The 16,384-nt window shown below is 34.0% G+C and overlaps 1 protein-coding gene across 1 annotated transcript; it reads left to right on the top strand.

The window, feature by feature from the left end:
- The first annotated feature begins 650 nt into the window (after positions 1 to 650).
- On the top strand, positions 651 to 11,520 carry chmp2bb (charged multivesicular body protein 2Bb). Its single transcript, XM_073841836.1, has 6 exons — positions 651 to 808; positions 1,260 to 1,351; positions 3,478 to 3,672; positions 4,409 to 4,511; positions 5,396 to 5,502; positions 10,223 to 11,520. The coding sequence occupies exons 1-6, from the start codon at positions 775 to 777 to the stop codon at positions 10,334 to 10,336; spliced, it is 645 nt and encodes a 214-aa protein (XP_073697937.1). The 5' UTR covers positions 651 to 774; the 3' UTR covers positions 10,337 to 11,520.
- Positions 11,521 to 16,384: the final 4,864 nt, after the last annotated feature.

Below are 16,384 nucleotides of genomic sequence, written 5' to 3'. Positions count from 1 at the left end.
ATATATTTAAACAGAAAACAGTTTACTATTTGTTTAAATAGTAAAAATATTTCTACATTTATAAATATGTTTAAATCTATAAATAAATGGTTCAAAAACTTGACTGGTAGTGTAAAATATTATTTGAAATATTTAGTTTCTTTTATTACTGCATTTTTGTGAATATAATAGCAATTATTATTACTTTATTTATTTGTTTTAATCAAATATGTATTTTATTTTACCAATTTTATTTTATTTTAAAAAAAACTTTAATCCATATTTTTTTTTTATGTTAACATCCTATTTGTTAGTTTATTTATTTTAATAAAAAAATAATCGATTTATTTATTTTGATCTTATTTTCATTACTTTGTTCTTTAAAAAAAATACTGTTTTTCTCTAAACATTTACACGGACCCTTACTTACTCCCTTGTGCCCCCTGGGGATCCACGGGCCCCAATTTGAAAACCCCTGTACTAGAGGACTTTTAAAAGCAAAAGGAAAAAATACAATCCGTATTTTGTTTATGAGAACGACAGAGAGACCTCTGTTTTTGCAGTAAGGCGGGTCTTGTCAACATGAGGTTAAGATTGGACAACTTGAGCGGAACGTCACGGAATGTTCACCAATCAAACTTAAATAATCACTGCAGAAGACGACAAGTTTACCGCCTACTTGCCAAGAACCAGGAAATAGTTATGATATTTTGATAGGCGACTCACAGTCGATTTTAGTCATTGTGACATACTTACTTTCTATTACTTTCGTGGTCGACGGAGTTTGTAGCAGATATGGCATCGTTATTCAAGAAAAAGACGGTAGACGGTAAGTTTATGGCTGCTGGTCTGAGGGCTTGTTTGTTTGGTCAAAACCGCCCAGCAACACTCTCACGTCAATCATCGACTGGTTTCGTTAATACTAATGCCTTTAACTTGTTTAATACGTTAAAGTCTAATTTAAGATGTCTTTAAGCCATTTCTGGACATTGTAGATATTTTTGGTCCACTGTGCTATTCAACACAAGTGTCTTTTATTCTGAAATGTGTGTTGGGACAGCTGCAACCGAAAATATTTAGAATTTTCTTGATCAAGATTGAGTCTAACAGCTAGTATCGAGGTAAAGATAGCCTATAAACCAAATCTAATAGTTTATCAAATCACTGTACCATTCTTGTAACTTTAAGTGGTCTAATTACTTTGTATTGAAGTTGTGCCCATACATTAATTTGTTATCTGACTCAGGCTTTGATAATGTAAATCTCCTCTCATGATACAGATGTTATTAAAGAACAGAACAAAGAGTTGCGGGGAACGCAGAGACAAATTACAAGAGACCGGACAGCACTGGAAAAACAGGAAAAACAGCTGGTGAGAATCCCCACCCATCAATGTGACGTGAATATGATGCCATATGTTCCCCTTTTTCACTATTGAGGAGTGTGAGATCACGAGGTTATGTCATTAATGTCACACCGAGCTAAATTGTGTCAATAGATTATGACTAACAGCACATGATTCTGTTTCGGGCTGAGATAAGGCCTGGTTATGCCATTGTGATGGTGGTGCTGGTGGAAACTTTTTTGTTTTGTTTAATAGCCGCCACCCTTCATACCATTCATACTCTCATACCAGTGAAAACATAACTAACACACTGTAAAAATATCCTGTTAAATTTACACCTAAAAAGCAGCAGCGGAGTTGCCAGAAATTCAAGTATATGAAATACTGTGACAGTGTTTCAGGTGTTACGGAATTACGAATTGGTGACTGTCTTTTATGACTTATAACTATATATATCATTAAGAGATTTAATCTTTTATTCATTAATTTTTCTACTTGAACAACCAAAATGTGCTTTTTACATTGAAAAGAGCTGACAAACATCATAAAAATACATTTGGTAAATTCTAAAGCTGTCATAATTGAAGGGGCCAAAACATGGCCAGTACTCATAGAAACACTAAAACAATGCGATAAACATGACATAATACCAGTCAAAAGTTTTTTAACAATATGATTTTTTAAAGAAGTCTCTTCTGCTCACCAAGCCTACATTTACTTGATCCAAAGTACAGCAAAAACAGTAACATTTTGGAATATTTTTACTATTTAAAATAACTGTTTTCTATTTTGTGATATTTTGTAATTTATTCCTGTGATTTCAAAGCTGAATTTTTAGCATCCAGTCACATGATCTTTCGAAAATCTAATATTCTGATTTGCTCTCTTCTGACTGCCATTATCAGTCTCTCTCAATGTTTTTCCTTTTTTTTTTTTGAAAGTCGTGAAAACACTATCGTGGAGTTTTTCTTTTGCTATTTGAGCAAAATGGGAATGCAAAAAATATATATTTGTGGTACTCTCCCATTCACTGCTCTCGAAGTTAACCCAACTAGGACGACTTAAGCTGCCAAGAAAACTGGAAATGTGAAAAGGTCCATTATTATTATGTTGAGAACAGCTGAGTAGAATTAGTTTCAGGTTTCTTTGATGACTAGAAAGTTCAGAAGAACAGCATTTATCTGATGTAGAAATCTTTTGTAACATTATAAATGTCTTTATCATCACTTTTGATCAATTTAAAGCATCCTTGCTAAATAAAAGTATTAATTTCTTTCCAAAAAAAGAAAAGAAAAACTGACTATGAAAAAAATACTGACTCTAAGCTTATCATTATAGTGTATAATTATTTCAGACAAATGCTGATCTTTGGATCTTTCTATTCATCAAAGAATCCTGAAAAAAACAACTGTTTTAAATATTGGTAAAAAAAAAATAGAACAGCAATTTAGCATATTACAAAGATTTCTAAAGCATGAAAAGATGCTGAAAATTCTCCTTAAATTACATTTTAAAATATATTCAAATAGAAATGCTTTTGCTGTAATTTGGATTAAATAAATGGAGGCTTAGTAAGCAAAAGAAAATTCTTGAAAAAACATTAAAAATCTTACTGTTCAAAAACTTTTGACTGGTAGTGTAAATAACATAAATATAAATATAACAACTACAAAATAGAAAACGTAACAATAATCACCCTAATGTGCATTGCTGATAACAAAAAATATCAATAAACAAAGTTGTTTATATAAAATATTACATAGTCTTTTGTAAATAAATAAATGTGACTGAAATTTACAGTAAAATTAAATGTAACTTGACGTTAAACCATTCGCAAGTGTGTGTGATAAGATAACTTTTTTTTTACTGTAGCATTTTTTAGTTTCGTTTTCCTCTGCAAATAGATGTTTCTTTGGCTTCTTGCACAAATGCACAAAAAATCACATAGAATTACTTAAAATCACAGTGAAATAATCTCACATACACTATTTCACATGCACATTTCATTTCTATTCTCGTCTTTGAAGCACTTTGAGCTGCATTTTGTCTTTTAATAGTATTATACAAATAAATCACCTTATTCTACTTTCACCACAAAGCGGCATTCTGGAAAACTGTGTTACCGTGTTAACTATTTGCTTTCTTTATCACAGGAAATGGAAATCAAGAAAATGGCAAAGACAGGGAACAGAGACGCCTGTAAAATCTTAGCCAAGCAGCTTATTCAAGTGAGGAAACAAAAAACACGTTCATATGCAGTCAGCTCTAAGGTCACCTCCATGTCTACACAAACCAAGCTAATGAACTCCCAGATGAAGATGGCTGGTGCCATGGCCACAACCACCAAAGTAAGACTTTTTGGTCTTTTTGAACTTTCTAAAAGTCTGTCCCAGCCAGGCGCCTCGAATTTTAGATCAGTTCATTTTAAGCAGTCCTGACAGTGATCTAAAGCTTAACTCCTAAGTTAGGTTGAATATTGTGTGAAACTGCTGTGATTTCACATTTAAGTAAATCGGGCTGTTCATTTTGTACTCCTAAAAACCAAGGAGAATTAGCATTTTCGAGCCATGGTTTCCCTCTGGAATTTCTAATGGGTTTTTTGAGTTATGGTTTTGGATTTACGAGTAAAATAGGACTGTGTTAAACATTCCCGGATGTAACTTTCCTATTCTATTTGTGAAGTTCTCTTTAATATGAAAGGATTTGAAAGTAATCTTAACCTTATTTTACTCAGAAGTGCTAAACCACTTTTCAAAACCCCCATTCTAAATTCCCAAAGGGAAATCATGGCTCGAAAATGCTAGTTTGTGTCCAGTTAGGGCTGCAAATTGACGTTGTGTACAACTTAACAACTCCATTAATTATGTATGTTACGACCTGTGTGGTTTTGGTTTTCTTAGTATTTGTACTAATTTCAGTGTATATGTTGGTCTATAAATGCATATCTGGCACAGTGTAGTCGCACGTTGATGCACGGCCATTATTCTTTGCATAAGTAGCCTAAAGTAAAAAATTTGAAGATGGACATGAATCAAACAGTGACTCATTTGTTTGTGACTTTGCCTTTCTCAAAACAACTTACAGACAATGCAAGCTGTCAACAAAAAGATGGATCCAAAGAAGACAATGCAGACCCTGCAGAACTTCCAGAAAGAGACAGCAAAGATGGACATGACAGAAGAGATGAGTAAGATGTTTTTAATTATTTATTGTTATTGTGGGTGATTTTGTTAGTGGGTTTTATAAGATCATATCATAGGAGGGAAATGTTTTGGACAAGCGTGTTTTTTCATTTTTATTTAGTGATTTATTTATTTATTTTTTACTAGAGTGACTCCTATGATGAATAGCTTGTTGTTTTCTAAAGAAATTAAAGTAAAAAAAGAGTAAATGACTGCACACTAATATCATTTGTACACACTACCATTTGAAAGCTTAGGGGCATTATGATTTAAAGAAATTCATAGTTTTATACAAGATGGATCTATTTAATTGATCAAATGTGACAGTGAAAGATTTCAAAACTTTGGGATTGTCTAAATAGATTAATGCATTTATTAAGCAAGGATGCATTACATTAATCAAAAAGTACAGACATTCGTGTTTTGTCACTTTCCACAAAAATATTAAGCAGCAAAAACATTGATAATAATAAAAAAATGTTTCTTGAGCTGAAAATCAGCATTTTAAAATGATTTCTGATGGACCATGTGGCACTGAAGACTGGATGGCTGCTGAAAATTCAGCTTTATCATTACAGAAATAAATTACATTTTAAAATACATTAACATAGGAAATAATTATTTTAAATAATAATAATATTTCACCTTTTTACCAGATAAATGCAGCCTTAGTGAGCATAAGAGACTTGCTTTATGGATGCAAAAACTTTTGAACGGCTGTGTAATGCAAATGTGTGCAATGCTTTTTGACATTTCACCTGTAGCCAACTTGAGATGGATGTATATACTTTTTTGTACATATCCATATAGTTTTTTTAACAAACCCCAACATAATTTGATTGTAGTGCATGTTTTTTTTATACCCTTTTTCTGTTTTGTCTGTTTACAGTGAATGACACACTGGATGAGATCTTTGAGGATTCTGGTGATGAGGAAGACTCTCAGGATATTGTGAATCAGGTGTTGGATGAAATTGGAATTGAGATCTCAGGAAAGGTAAGAACTGAAAGGGATATGGGCATCAATCAATAAACAGACTTATTACTGTAGTGCATTAGTGTTGAAACCCATTTTCATTAAGGACAAATGTCCATTAAGGCTCCACAGTATATGGAATAAAAAAAAACATTATGCATTGCAATATGATTTCAGTGCATTAATCCGTAGACTTTAAGGAGATGCAGAGAAAAAAATACATTGCATATGCTTGGCATATATGTATCATATGGCAGCTAAGCAGCAGTGATGCTAGTGTTAAGCAGAGAACCTACAACTGAACATACAAGAGTTTTTGCATTCAAATAAGGCCAAAATGAGGAAGTACCTCAGTTGTGTTGAACACATTTGGCTATAAAAGTGATGACCATGCCTAATCCGAAGTGGTTACAAAACCTGTAGACCACAATGGCTATTCATAGAAATAAGCTGAACCTCTTTATTCTGTCTGAGCATGAAAACTGTAGAAAGAAAGTCTGCAAGCATGGTTAGATTTAACCCTCTTCCCAAACATCATCAAAGCAACTATCCAGTGGTTCAAGTTTGCACTTTGTTCAGAAGGCTTGCTTTTTCAGATTGATATGCAACTATATTTAAAGAAGCAAAATGAGAAAAGATCATGTTGAAAAGGGAGTCAAAGCTCCAATCTCCACATAATTTAAATAAGCCTATGATTAAGCCTTCATTCAGTTTAAGTTTAATTTACAGTAATCCTAGATAATGCATTGTATAGAACGTCACTTCAGTACAGGATTTACTGTTGCTTCGAGAGATTTTCTTCAGCTGGAATGGAGAGATATCAATCTTGAACAAAAAAAAAAAAACCTGTTTTGACTTACTAATCTTATATCACATCATATATAGCCATCAAATCATCCAGCGAGTTTACCACATATCACTTTTTTCATTTATATCGTGCAGCCATAAAGTTCATGTAACTATGAAATCCCTAAATGTACCACTGTGAATTTAATGAAATATGATTTGCATACAAGTGTTATGTAAATGTTCAAGTCAAGTTTTTCATGTAAACTTTATATAAAACCATCTCAATAGTAAGGGTATTCTGAACAACATCATCTGTACAGCTATTCTTTACTCTTTGCAAATGTGTCCTTATGTTCTCCACTCTCGCCTGAGAGCATACACAGCTAAATCTTAATAAAACAGATTTGCTCATCCCTACAGCATGGATAATAAAACTTTTATTCAAGTTGTGCATGGGTTAAATACAGAAAGCTAAAAAAAGAGAACTCCTGTTAGAATCACTGAAGCTGTCAGTAAGCTTGCGCTAAACAAAACACTGTTGATTTGTGTGGTTTTGAGTGGATTCTGACTAACTTAAACACCGAATTTGTGTTCATGCGCTGTGAGTGGCCTAACTGCAAAAACACATAAATAGAAAACTTTACAGAGCGCTCACACCAATACACACCGCAAGTTTTAAAAGCAGCAGCCTGTGTGCAGGACCCAAATTAAGTCAGTACTGAATACTGCAAAAAAGCTGGTCTCATTAATGTTGTTAACATTTCAGTATTGACTTGGTGCCAAAGTGCCAGTCATTTTTAGACAACACTAAATTTAAAATGTGAACTAGGGGTGGGCAATATGACCAAAATCTTATATCACAATTGTAGTGATTTTATTTCATGCTAACGATATCTGCAAAATGTTAATTATTTTACCAAAATAAGAGGGATCATACAAAATACATGTCTTTTTTTTTTTAGTACTGACCAGAATAAGATATTTCACATAAGACGTTTACATATAGTCCACAAGAAAAAAAATAGTTGAATTAATAAAAATGACCCTTTTCAAAAGTTTACATACACTTTCACAGTATATTCTATACACAGTATATGTAAGGAATAATTGACGATGGGCCATAGAATTCTTAGAAAATAATGCACACCCGAGGTGTGCATTATTTTCGTAGAATTCTACGGCCCGAAGTCAATTATTCCGCTTATACTACAGTTACCACACCTCAAGACATCGATCAAATGATATATTTCTAGACATTCGTCCCGTTTTTATCCTTAAAACGCTATTGTGAGTAGGATTAATTTCTTACGCAGCTCATTCAACAGCTTCGTTGCTAGTTCCAAAACGTCATTTTAGAACTAGTAACGACGCTTGGGCTGTTAATAGCAAAATAATGCCGTTAATAATGAAGTTTTTAGACAGACAAACAGACAGACAAGCAGACAGACGGAAAGAGTGAGGGAGAGAAACTAAGTGTATGACTTTACCTCTCTCACGTCTGTGTCTCTCAAGGGTGACTGGCAGCATCGTCTCTACTAACAGTTAAACTTTAAGTTCATTTTCTTCAAGACCACGCCGTTGTTACCTCGCGTGTGAGAGCTGTCATGTCGTTTTTAAGTTGTTAATCGTCGGAGCAGCGCTAACAACATTAGCGCGAATGCTAATGCGAGTGCAAACTGTAACGTTATGTGTGTGCGTCTGTGAGGTGAGTGAGAGAGGGTGAGAGAAATAGAGTTTGTGCTTTCCGTACATAATAAAACGTAATATATTGTGGAAAAAACATGGAAATAATCTGTCGTTTTTATCCTGATGTTTACTGTATTTATTAGTTTGGCCAGTGTCATTGTGGGTTTTAGTTATTTTGCTGTTTTGGGCTGTAAGGACCTTTGAAATAACTGAAATCGTATGGCGAAGTGATATAGACATGCACTGCGGTCTAAAGCTGCCTGGAACTACGTTCGCCGTGCGTTTCCCTGAATATAATAAACACCTCTAGAACGTTCGTCAGCCAATCAGATTCAAGCATTCAACGGCCCTGTAGTATAAACTTTGTTGTTGCCTAAGTGATCCACAGCTGTGTTTTTTGTTGTTTAGTGATAGTTGTTCATGAATCCCTTGTTTGTCCTGAACAGTTAAAGGTTGTATCAGCGATTTCTAGCCTGAAACATAAAGTGTCAAATTCAGCTGACCTTTCATCACGATCGGCTCGCTGCCTGCCCCATAAATTGTCTGTGAAAAAACCGCGTCTCTCTGGTCAGCCTAGGGTCCGAGATATGCCAAAAAAACAATCGGCACTACCAACCTTTCCACAGATAAACAAACAGTGTTCCAACCAATCAGCGTCAGGGGTTTGGTGTTGTGGACTTTCGCTCCGCCTCCCTCACATCCCTGCACCAGTAGGAAAGTCCACAACACCAAACCCCTGACGCTGATTGGTCAGCTGAAATTGACACTTTATGTTTTAGGCTAGAAATCGCTGATACAACCTTTAAACTGCCCGCTGTTCTTCAGAAAATTCCTTCAGGTCCCACAAATTCTTTGTTTTTGTTTTTTTTAGCATTTTTGTGTATTTGAACCCATTCCAACAAGGACTGTGATTTTGAGGTCCATCTTTTCACACTGAGGACAACTGAGGGACTCATATGCATCTATTATCAAAGGTTCAAATGTTCACTGATGCTTCAAAAGGAAACACAGTGCATTAAGAGCCGGGAGTTGAAAATGTTTTGAATTTGAAGATCAGGGTAAGTTTTACTTTTGTATTTTGGGAAACATGTAAGTATATTCTGAAGAGCAGTACTAAATTGGGAAAAAAGATATTTAGGCAAAATAAGAAAAACTTATTCTTCATTCTGTTTAAAAGTTTACACCCCTGGCTCTTAATGCATTGTGTTTTCTTCTGAAGCATCAGTGAGCATTTGAACCTTCTATAATAGTCGCATACGAGTCCCTCAGTTGTCCTCAGTCATTGTTGGAAAGGGTTCAAATGCACAAAAATGCTGAAAAACCAAAGAATTTGTGGGACCTGAAGAGTTTTGCAGGACAAACAAGGGACTCATGAACAACTATGACTAAACAAAAAACAAAACAAAAAAAAAAAAAACAACTGTGGATTATTCAAGGCACAACACAGTATTAAGAATCAAGCATATGTAAACTTATGAACAGGGTCATTTTTATGAATTCAACTTTTATTTTCTCTTGTGGACTATATGTAAAGTCTTTTATGTGAAATATCTTATCAGTACTACTAAATAAAAAAAAAACTAGCATGTATTTTGTATGATCTCTCTTATTTTGGTAAAATGATTAACATTTTGCAAATTCTGCAAGGTGTTTGTAAACTTTTGACTTCAACTGTATATCACAATAGTAATTTTTGCTTTAAATAAGGTCTTTATGATATCTCAATTTATAATACCATAGAAATTTCAATATAAGAAACTAATACTAACCTAAATGTATATATTACTTCTTGTCAAAGTTACAAAAGTGATTTAGTCAAGAGCAGTGTGAGATTTCTCTCATTTGTTGTCATGAATGACAAGCAGCAGAAATATTAGACTGCTATTACTTTAAGAGCTGCCCAGATCCAATACTGTTACACGTGTTTTCTTTCTCAGCTGTTCGCTTTCACTTAAGACCTAAATTACTGTATTCACGAGGATACTTGCAGGATGGGCATTGTGACAACAAATTTCTACCGGTTAATTAAGTCTACCAGTATATCGGCCACCCCTACACTGTGAACTTATTGATCACAAATTAATCTCAATTTCGGTGTGTAAACATTCATACATTTTTAGTTTTAAGGAACAGGATCCATAGATGTTTAATGTTTTCTGTACCCTTCGGCCTATGCAGTATAGTGTCATGACTATTAAGTCTTGGATTGCAGATGCACCATCACATCGTATTTTTATCCATAATGGGTTTTTTGTTTCCCCTGCAGATGGCTCATGCCCCTTCAGCTGGCCGAAAGCAACCAAGCGCTGCTACATCCAAAGCAGATGGGATATCAGATGAGGAGATTGAGAGACAGCTCAAAGCTCTTGGAGTGGACTAGTGCTCATACACACACATGCACACTAACACCTGATTATTGCCTGGCAACAGGAGGCGACAGCAACACACAAACACATTAGAATGCATCCATACTCAATACAAACACATAGACACAGATGCTGATAAACGGACAGTCCAAAAGCTAACTTTCACAGTCACGGACCTGCCTACTCTGGGATAACATGCCACAGATGGCAAATGCATTTTTTTTTATTTTCATTATTTATTTATGACAATGAGAGATGACTATCAAGGTTGATTAGGACTCTTTCACGTTTCATCTGGCATTAGGATGACGAAAATAACAATAAAATGTTTGAATACACATGTTGTAAATGAACACATACAATGCCTTCCAGACTAAGGCGGATGCGTTCCCCTGAAATCTACAACTTCTGTCTCTTTGATCGATAACTCAGAAAATCACGTTGGTGTAAACAAGTTTGACAGGAGAACTCTACCTCTGTAAACATAAGACGTGACGGGGTTTCAGCCGCGTTTCGTCTTGTCCTCCCGGTACCTTGCTGTTCTCCCGGCGCATGACAAAACACTTGTGTGAGTCACACTTTAGTTTCCTGTTCTCACCTTCGCTCTGTTTATGAATAGGAAATGATTCGGTTTGTCTTCTAGGTTAATTTTGGATATTTTGAGTGCGCATATTTTATTCAGTTGCTTTTTAGAGGGCGATGCCAAATCGTAAGGTTGAACACATTGTTTATCCTCCTGTGATGTCTCAAGATGGTTGCTCTCCTTGATTTCTCATGTGCCTGAGGTCTCGGGTTGACAGTGTGTGTGGTTTTCTCTTGAGGTTGTGTGAGTGCATTGATCAAGTTAGTTATTCTGACTTTAGAGATGCTCGGAAGGTTCCTAGCTAGTCAGGGTTTGACCAACGTAAGGGTTGTTATTTTGAGTGGCATGTAAAAGTGGCATACTGAGCTTGATTTTGGAATTATCCACAGAAGTTGTATTTAGGCTGACGTTGGTTATGCACTGCAATATATTGTAAGGATTGTAAATAATATAGGCATGGAAGGTTGATTAGTTTATTGCTTAATCTACAGTGAGAGTTTTGGAATATGGGTGATGATTTTCCTTTTTAGAATTTGTTCACTGACAGGTATTGTTCAGATATAAGGGAATTGTATACCCCGTTAACCATAAATAAAGTTTTTAATGATATCTCAATCCTTTGTGTTTTGTTTTTATAGACAAGTGGGAAGATATTTGTTTAAATGTCAGTTTACCACTAGAGGGCAGAGCCAAAACATGGTTAAATATTTACACTTGTTAAGCATTTATAAGAAAGCTGCACTGCTGTTCAAAAGTTGGGTTTGTTCAGTTAAAGTTAGCCTTGTTGAATACTTTTTTTTTTTTTTTTTTTTTTTACAAGGATGCATAAAATTAATCAAAAGTGACCTTTTAAATATTTTAACATTACAATAGATGTCTATTTCTAATACTGGTGTCCTATTTGAATATACTTTAAAATGTAATTTATTTCGGTGACACAGCGCTGAATTTTAATCCGCCATTATTCCAGTCGCATGATCATTCTAATATTCTGATTTACTATCAGTGCTGGAAACAGTTTTGCTGCTTAGTATTTTTTTGGAACTTGTAATACTTTTTTCTTTCATTCTTTGATGGGGAAAAAAAAAGTTTAGCCAAATAATTGTATTTATTTAAAATAGTAATCTTTTCTAACAATGTAAGTCTTTATTATCAATTGTATTCATTTAACACATCTTTGCTAAATAAAAGTATGAATTTCTTTTAAAAAAGAATGAAAAAATGTATCTACCACAAACTTTTGAATAGTAGTGTATATTGTAACACAACATTTTTATTTTGAATAAGCACTGTTCTTTTAATTTTTTTTATTTATCAAAGAATCCTGAAAAAAAAAAGTAAACAGGTTTGAAAAAGCAGCAGCATTAATGATAAATCTGTATATTAGAGTGATTTCTGAAGGATCATTTGACACTGAAGACTGGAGTAATGATGAGTAATAAAAAATTCAACTTTGCTTCACAGGAATAAATTATATTTTAAAGTATGTTAAAATAGAAAACTGTTATTTTTAATTGCACTACCAGTCAAAAGTTTGGGGTCAGTTGTAATGTTTTTAAAGAAAGTCTCTTATGCTCATCAGTGCTGCATTTATTTAATCAAAAATATAGAAAAAACTGTAATATTGTGAAATGTTATTACAATATAAAATAATGGTTTCTATTGTAATATACTTTAAAATTTAATTTATTCCTGTGATGCAAAGCTGAATTTTCATCAGCTGTTACTTCAGTCTTAAGTGTCACATGATCCTTCAGAAATCATTCTAATATACTGATTTATTATTAGAATGATCTGTATTGGATCTATATTGGATTATATGTTGCAACAGTTGCCCTGCAAAGTATTTATTTAGAAATTGTTATATTTTTTCAGGATTCATTGATGAATAAAAAGCTCAAAAGAACAGCATTTATTCAAAATATAAATATTAAAAAAATATAAAAATTAAATTTTACTGATCCCAAACATTTGAATGGCAGTGTTGGGGTATATTGGGTTTATATTGGGTTTCTACAAAATTATTAAGCAGCACAACTGTTTTCAACATTAAGAAATGTTTTTGAGCAGCAAAACATATTAGAGTGATTTCATGTTGCTGCTAAAAATTCAGTTTTGTCATCACAGGAATAAATTGCATCTTAAAACTTTTTATGATAGAAAAAAGTTATTTTAAATTGTGATAATATTTCAAAATATTACGGTTTAAAGTTTTAATCAAATAAATGCAGCGTTGGTAAGCATTTTTTGCATTTTTAATATTTAAGATTTAAAAATAAATAAATCTTACTGACCCGAATTTTAAACGGTAAGGTACATTGATCTGTATAAAAAATTATATTTGTTGTCTTGGCATTCAGTAACACATTTAAAGGGGTCATCAGATGCAAAACTCACTTTTACATGTTGTTTAAACATTAATGTGTGTTGGCAGTTTGTGTACACAACCATCCTACAATGATCATTTTGGTAACACTTTACAATAAGGTTCATTAGTTAAACATTAGTTAATGTACTAACTAACATGAACTAACCATGAGCAATACATTTGTTACTGTGTTTACTAATCTTCATTAACGTTAGTTAACTAAAATACAGTTGTTCATTGTTTGTTCATGTTAGTTCACACTGCATTAACTAATGTTAACACGATTTTAATAATGTATTAGTAAATGTTGAAATTAACATTAACAAAGATTAATAAATGCTGTAAGTAATATCCCCTTTTTAAAATCAGGTCAGACAGAGGCTGCTCCCATGATAGTTGATTGACATGAGCGCCTTACCTTAGACCCGCTCTCACCGAGTTGAAACAGTCCGACTCCGATCACCATTGTGTCAACTCAGGTGCAGGGGAAGACAAGAATGTCTCAGATTGAGCGATTGAGGCGTTTCGTTGTTGGATGTAATAATGAAAATGGCAGTTGTCATTTACTCCCAACATCTGAGCCGCTAAACACGCATAGGATTAACATTACTTTCATTTTTGAAAGGAAAGCGCAGATCCCGAACTACATCCGATGATCCCTTTAAGATCAGCGTTGTCTTCAACAGTGGTTTTATCTAAATGTATGTGTGTAAAATGTCTGAAAATTTGTGAAATGTTAATAATATTATTTGTGATCATATTTCTCAGCCTTATATCACCAGAATTCTAGTGACTGAAGTCTCCAGTGGGTCGGAATTGACAGTATACTGCCATCTTTAAAGGGATATGGTCTTTTACATATTCCTTAGGATATGTTTAGAAAAAATATTTCTCTGACCTTAATCCTGCATTTCAAAAAAAACACAATAGTTGGGAGACTTGAGTTTGAGATGGTATAAACTTTTTTGGTTACGGTCGTTCGAAAGCATTTATCTCAATTTAACAGCTTACTGACTTCAAACCCAAAAACTGCCACTAGTGTAGGAGTCCTTTGAGGATTACTGAAAAATGTGTCACCCTCACATTTTCACTCCATTTCACAGAGAGACACAAGATGCGCATAGTACAATCCTTCCAGCCTCTTTGAACGGCTGGAGCCGCAATGACAAGTGCGCGTGACTCAGAGGCAAACGCTGGCCTCCCACTCGCAAATACTTCAATATTCCATCTCATTCAGGTCATGCCAAGACTAGCCATGAAGAAGAATCCCACTCAAAGTCCAAAGGTACATTTAAATTAACTTTCAACTGCATGTTAACATTTGCACTCTGTCTTTTACTGTTTTTATTTATTTTTTTGATATTCCGCAGTATGAAAACGTCCTCACCCTCATATGGAAGCCCGTTTCCGCCACTGAATAAAAAAAAATAAAAAAGGTAATTGTGATTATTATCTCACATTTTCTTGCAATTCTGACTTTTTTTTTTCTCAGAATTGCACGATACAAACTTGCAATTCTTACTTTTTTCTCAGAATTGTGAGATATGAACTCGCAATACTGACTTTTTTTTTTTTTTAGAACTGCATGATATAAACATGCAATTGCGAATTATAAAGTAAAATTGTGAGACATAAGCTCACAATTCTGAGAAATAAAGTTAGAATTGTGAAATATAAACTCAGAAGTATGCGTTTATATCTTGCAGTTGTGACTTTTTTTTTTCAGAAAAGTCATAATAGTGACTTTGTATTTCACAATTCTGTCTTCATTTCTCAGAATTTCATGTTTATATCTCGCATTTCTGACTTTATGACTCACAATTGCGAGTGTATGACATTCTGCAGTGTGATTAAACAGAGTAACAGGGATGTCGACATAAAACAGAACTGGTGTGAAGTTTAACTGTGCAGCTTCTGGGTAGTCATGGTCAGTCAGGCCCAAGGCTACAAACTGATTCTGCAGACAGTTTGGCAGAAGCAATTGATATTGACTTTTCTTCATAAGTTGACATTTTTATTTCTATCTATATCATTCACTCAGGCACCGGAGGCGGTTGGTTCTTCATCCCAAATAACAATCAAAAGCTAGACAGAAATGATGGATAGATGTTTCTGTGTCAATATGAAGAGATAAAAGTCCATCTCATGTCATGAAAATGGCCATATCTCAGGCTGCAGAGAAACAAATCCTCTGCCCTTTGCATGTTTTACATGAAATATTTTGGTTCAAAACTTGATTCATATTTAATCTGCAATTAATAGTTAATAAGCCACATCGCTTTGATATTTATCTCATATTTATTTGTTAATGTAAAAACTGCACCCACCCTTAGTCCTTAAAGGAGAAGTTCACTTTCAGAACAAACATTTATGGATAATGTACTCACCCTCTTGTCATCCAAGATGTTCATGTTTTTCTTTCTTCAGTCCTAAAGAAATTGTGTTTGTTTGAGGAAAACATTTCAGGATTTCTCTCATATAGTGGACTTTCTATGGTGCCTCCGAGTTTGAACTTCCAAAATGTAGTTTAAATGCCACTTCTAAATGATCTAAATGGTCTTATCTACCGAAACGATTGGTTATTTTCTAAAAAATTACAATTTATGTACTTTTTTAACTTCAAATGCTCATCTTGTCTAGCTCTGCTTGAACTCGCATGTGTATTCTGGTTCATGACAGTTAGGGTTGGTCAAAAAACTCCCATCTCATTTTCTTCTCTAACTTCAAAATCATCCTACATCGCTGTCTTACCTTTTTTTTTTTTTATAAAGGCTGTTTGATCTTGTTTGCATGTTCACTTTGTAAACACAGGGTTGGTACTTCTGCAGCGATGTTGGACAATTTTGAAGTTGGAGGAGAAAATGAGATGTGAGTTTTTCAATATACCCCAACTGTCTTGAACCAGAATACACAGAGTTCACACATAACTAGACAAGATGAGCATTTGAGGTTTAAAAAGTATATAAATTGTCAATTTCTTTTTGAAAATAACAGATTGTTTAGCTAGAAAAGACCCTTCTTCCTCGCCTGTGATCATTTAGAGCCTTTTGAAGCTGCATTTAAACTGCATTTTGAAAGTTCAAACTTGGGGGCACCATAGAAGTCCACTAT

The sequence above is a fragment of the Garra rufa genome, chromosome 6 (assembly GCF_049309525.1).
Source record: "Garra rufa chromosome 6, GarRuf1.0, whole genome shotgun sequence".
In the NCBI taxonomy this organism is placed as follows: Eukaryota; Metazoa; Chordata; class Actinopteri; order Cypriniformes; family Cyprinidae; genus Garra; species Garra rufa.
The sequence above is the reverse complement of the archived record's forward strand: the minus strand, read 5'-3'. Positions and strand labels throughout refer to the sequence as shown.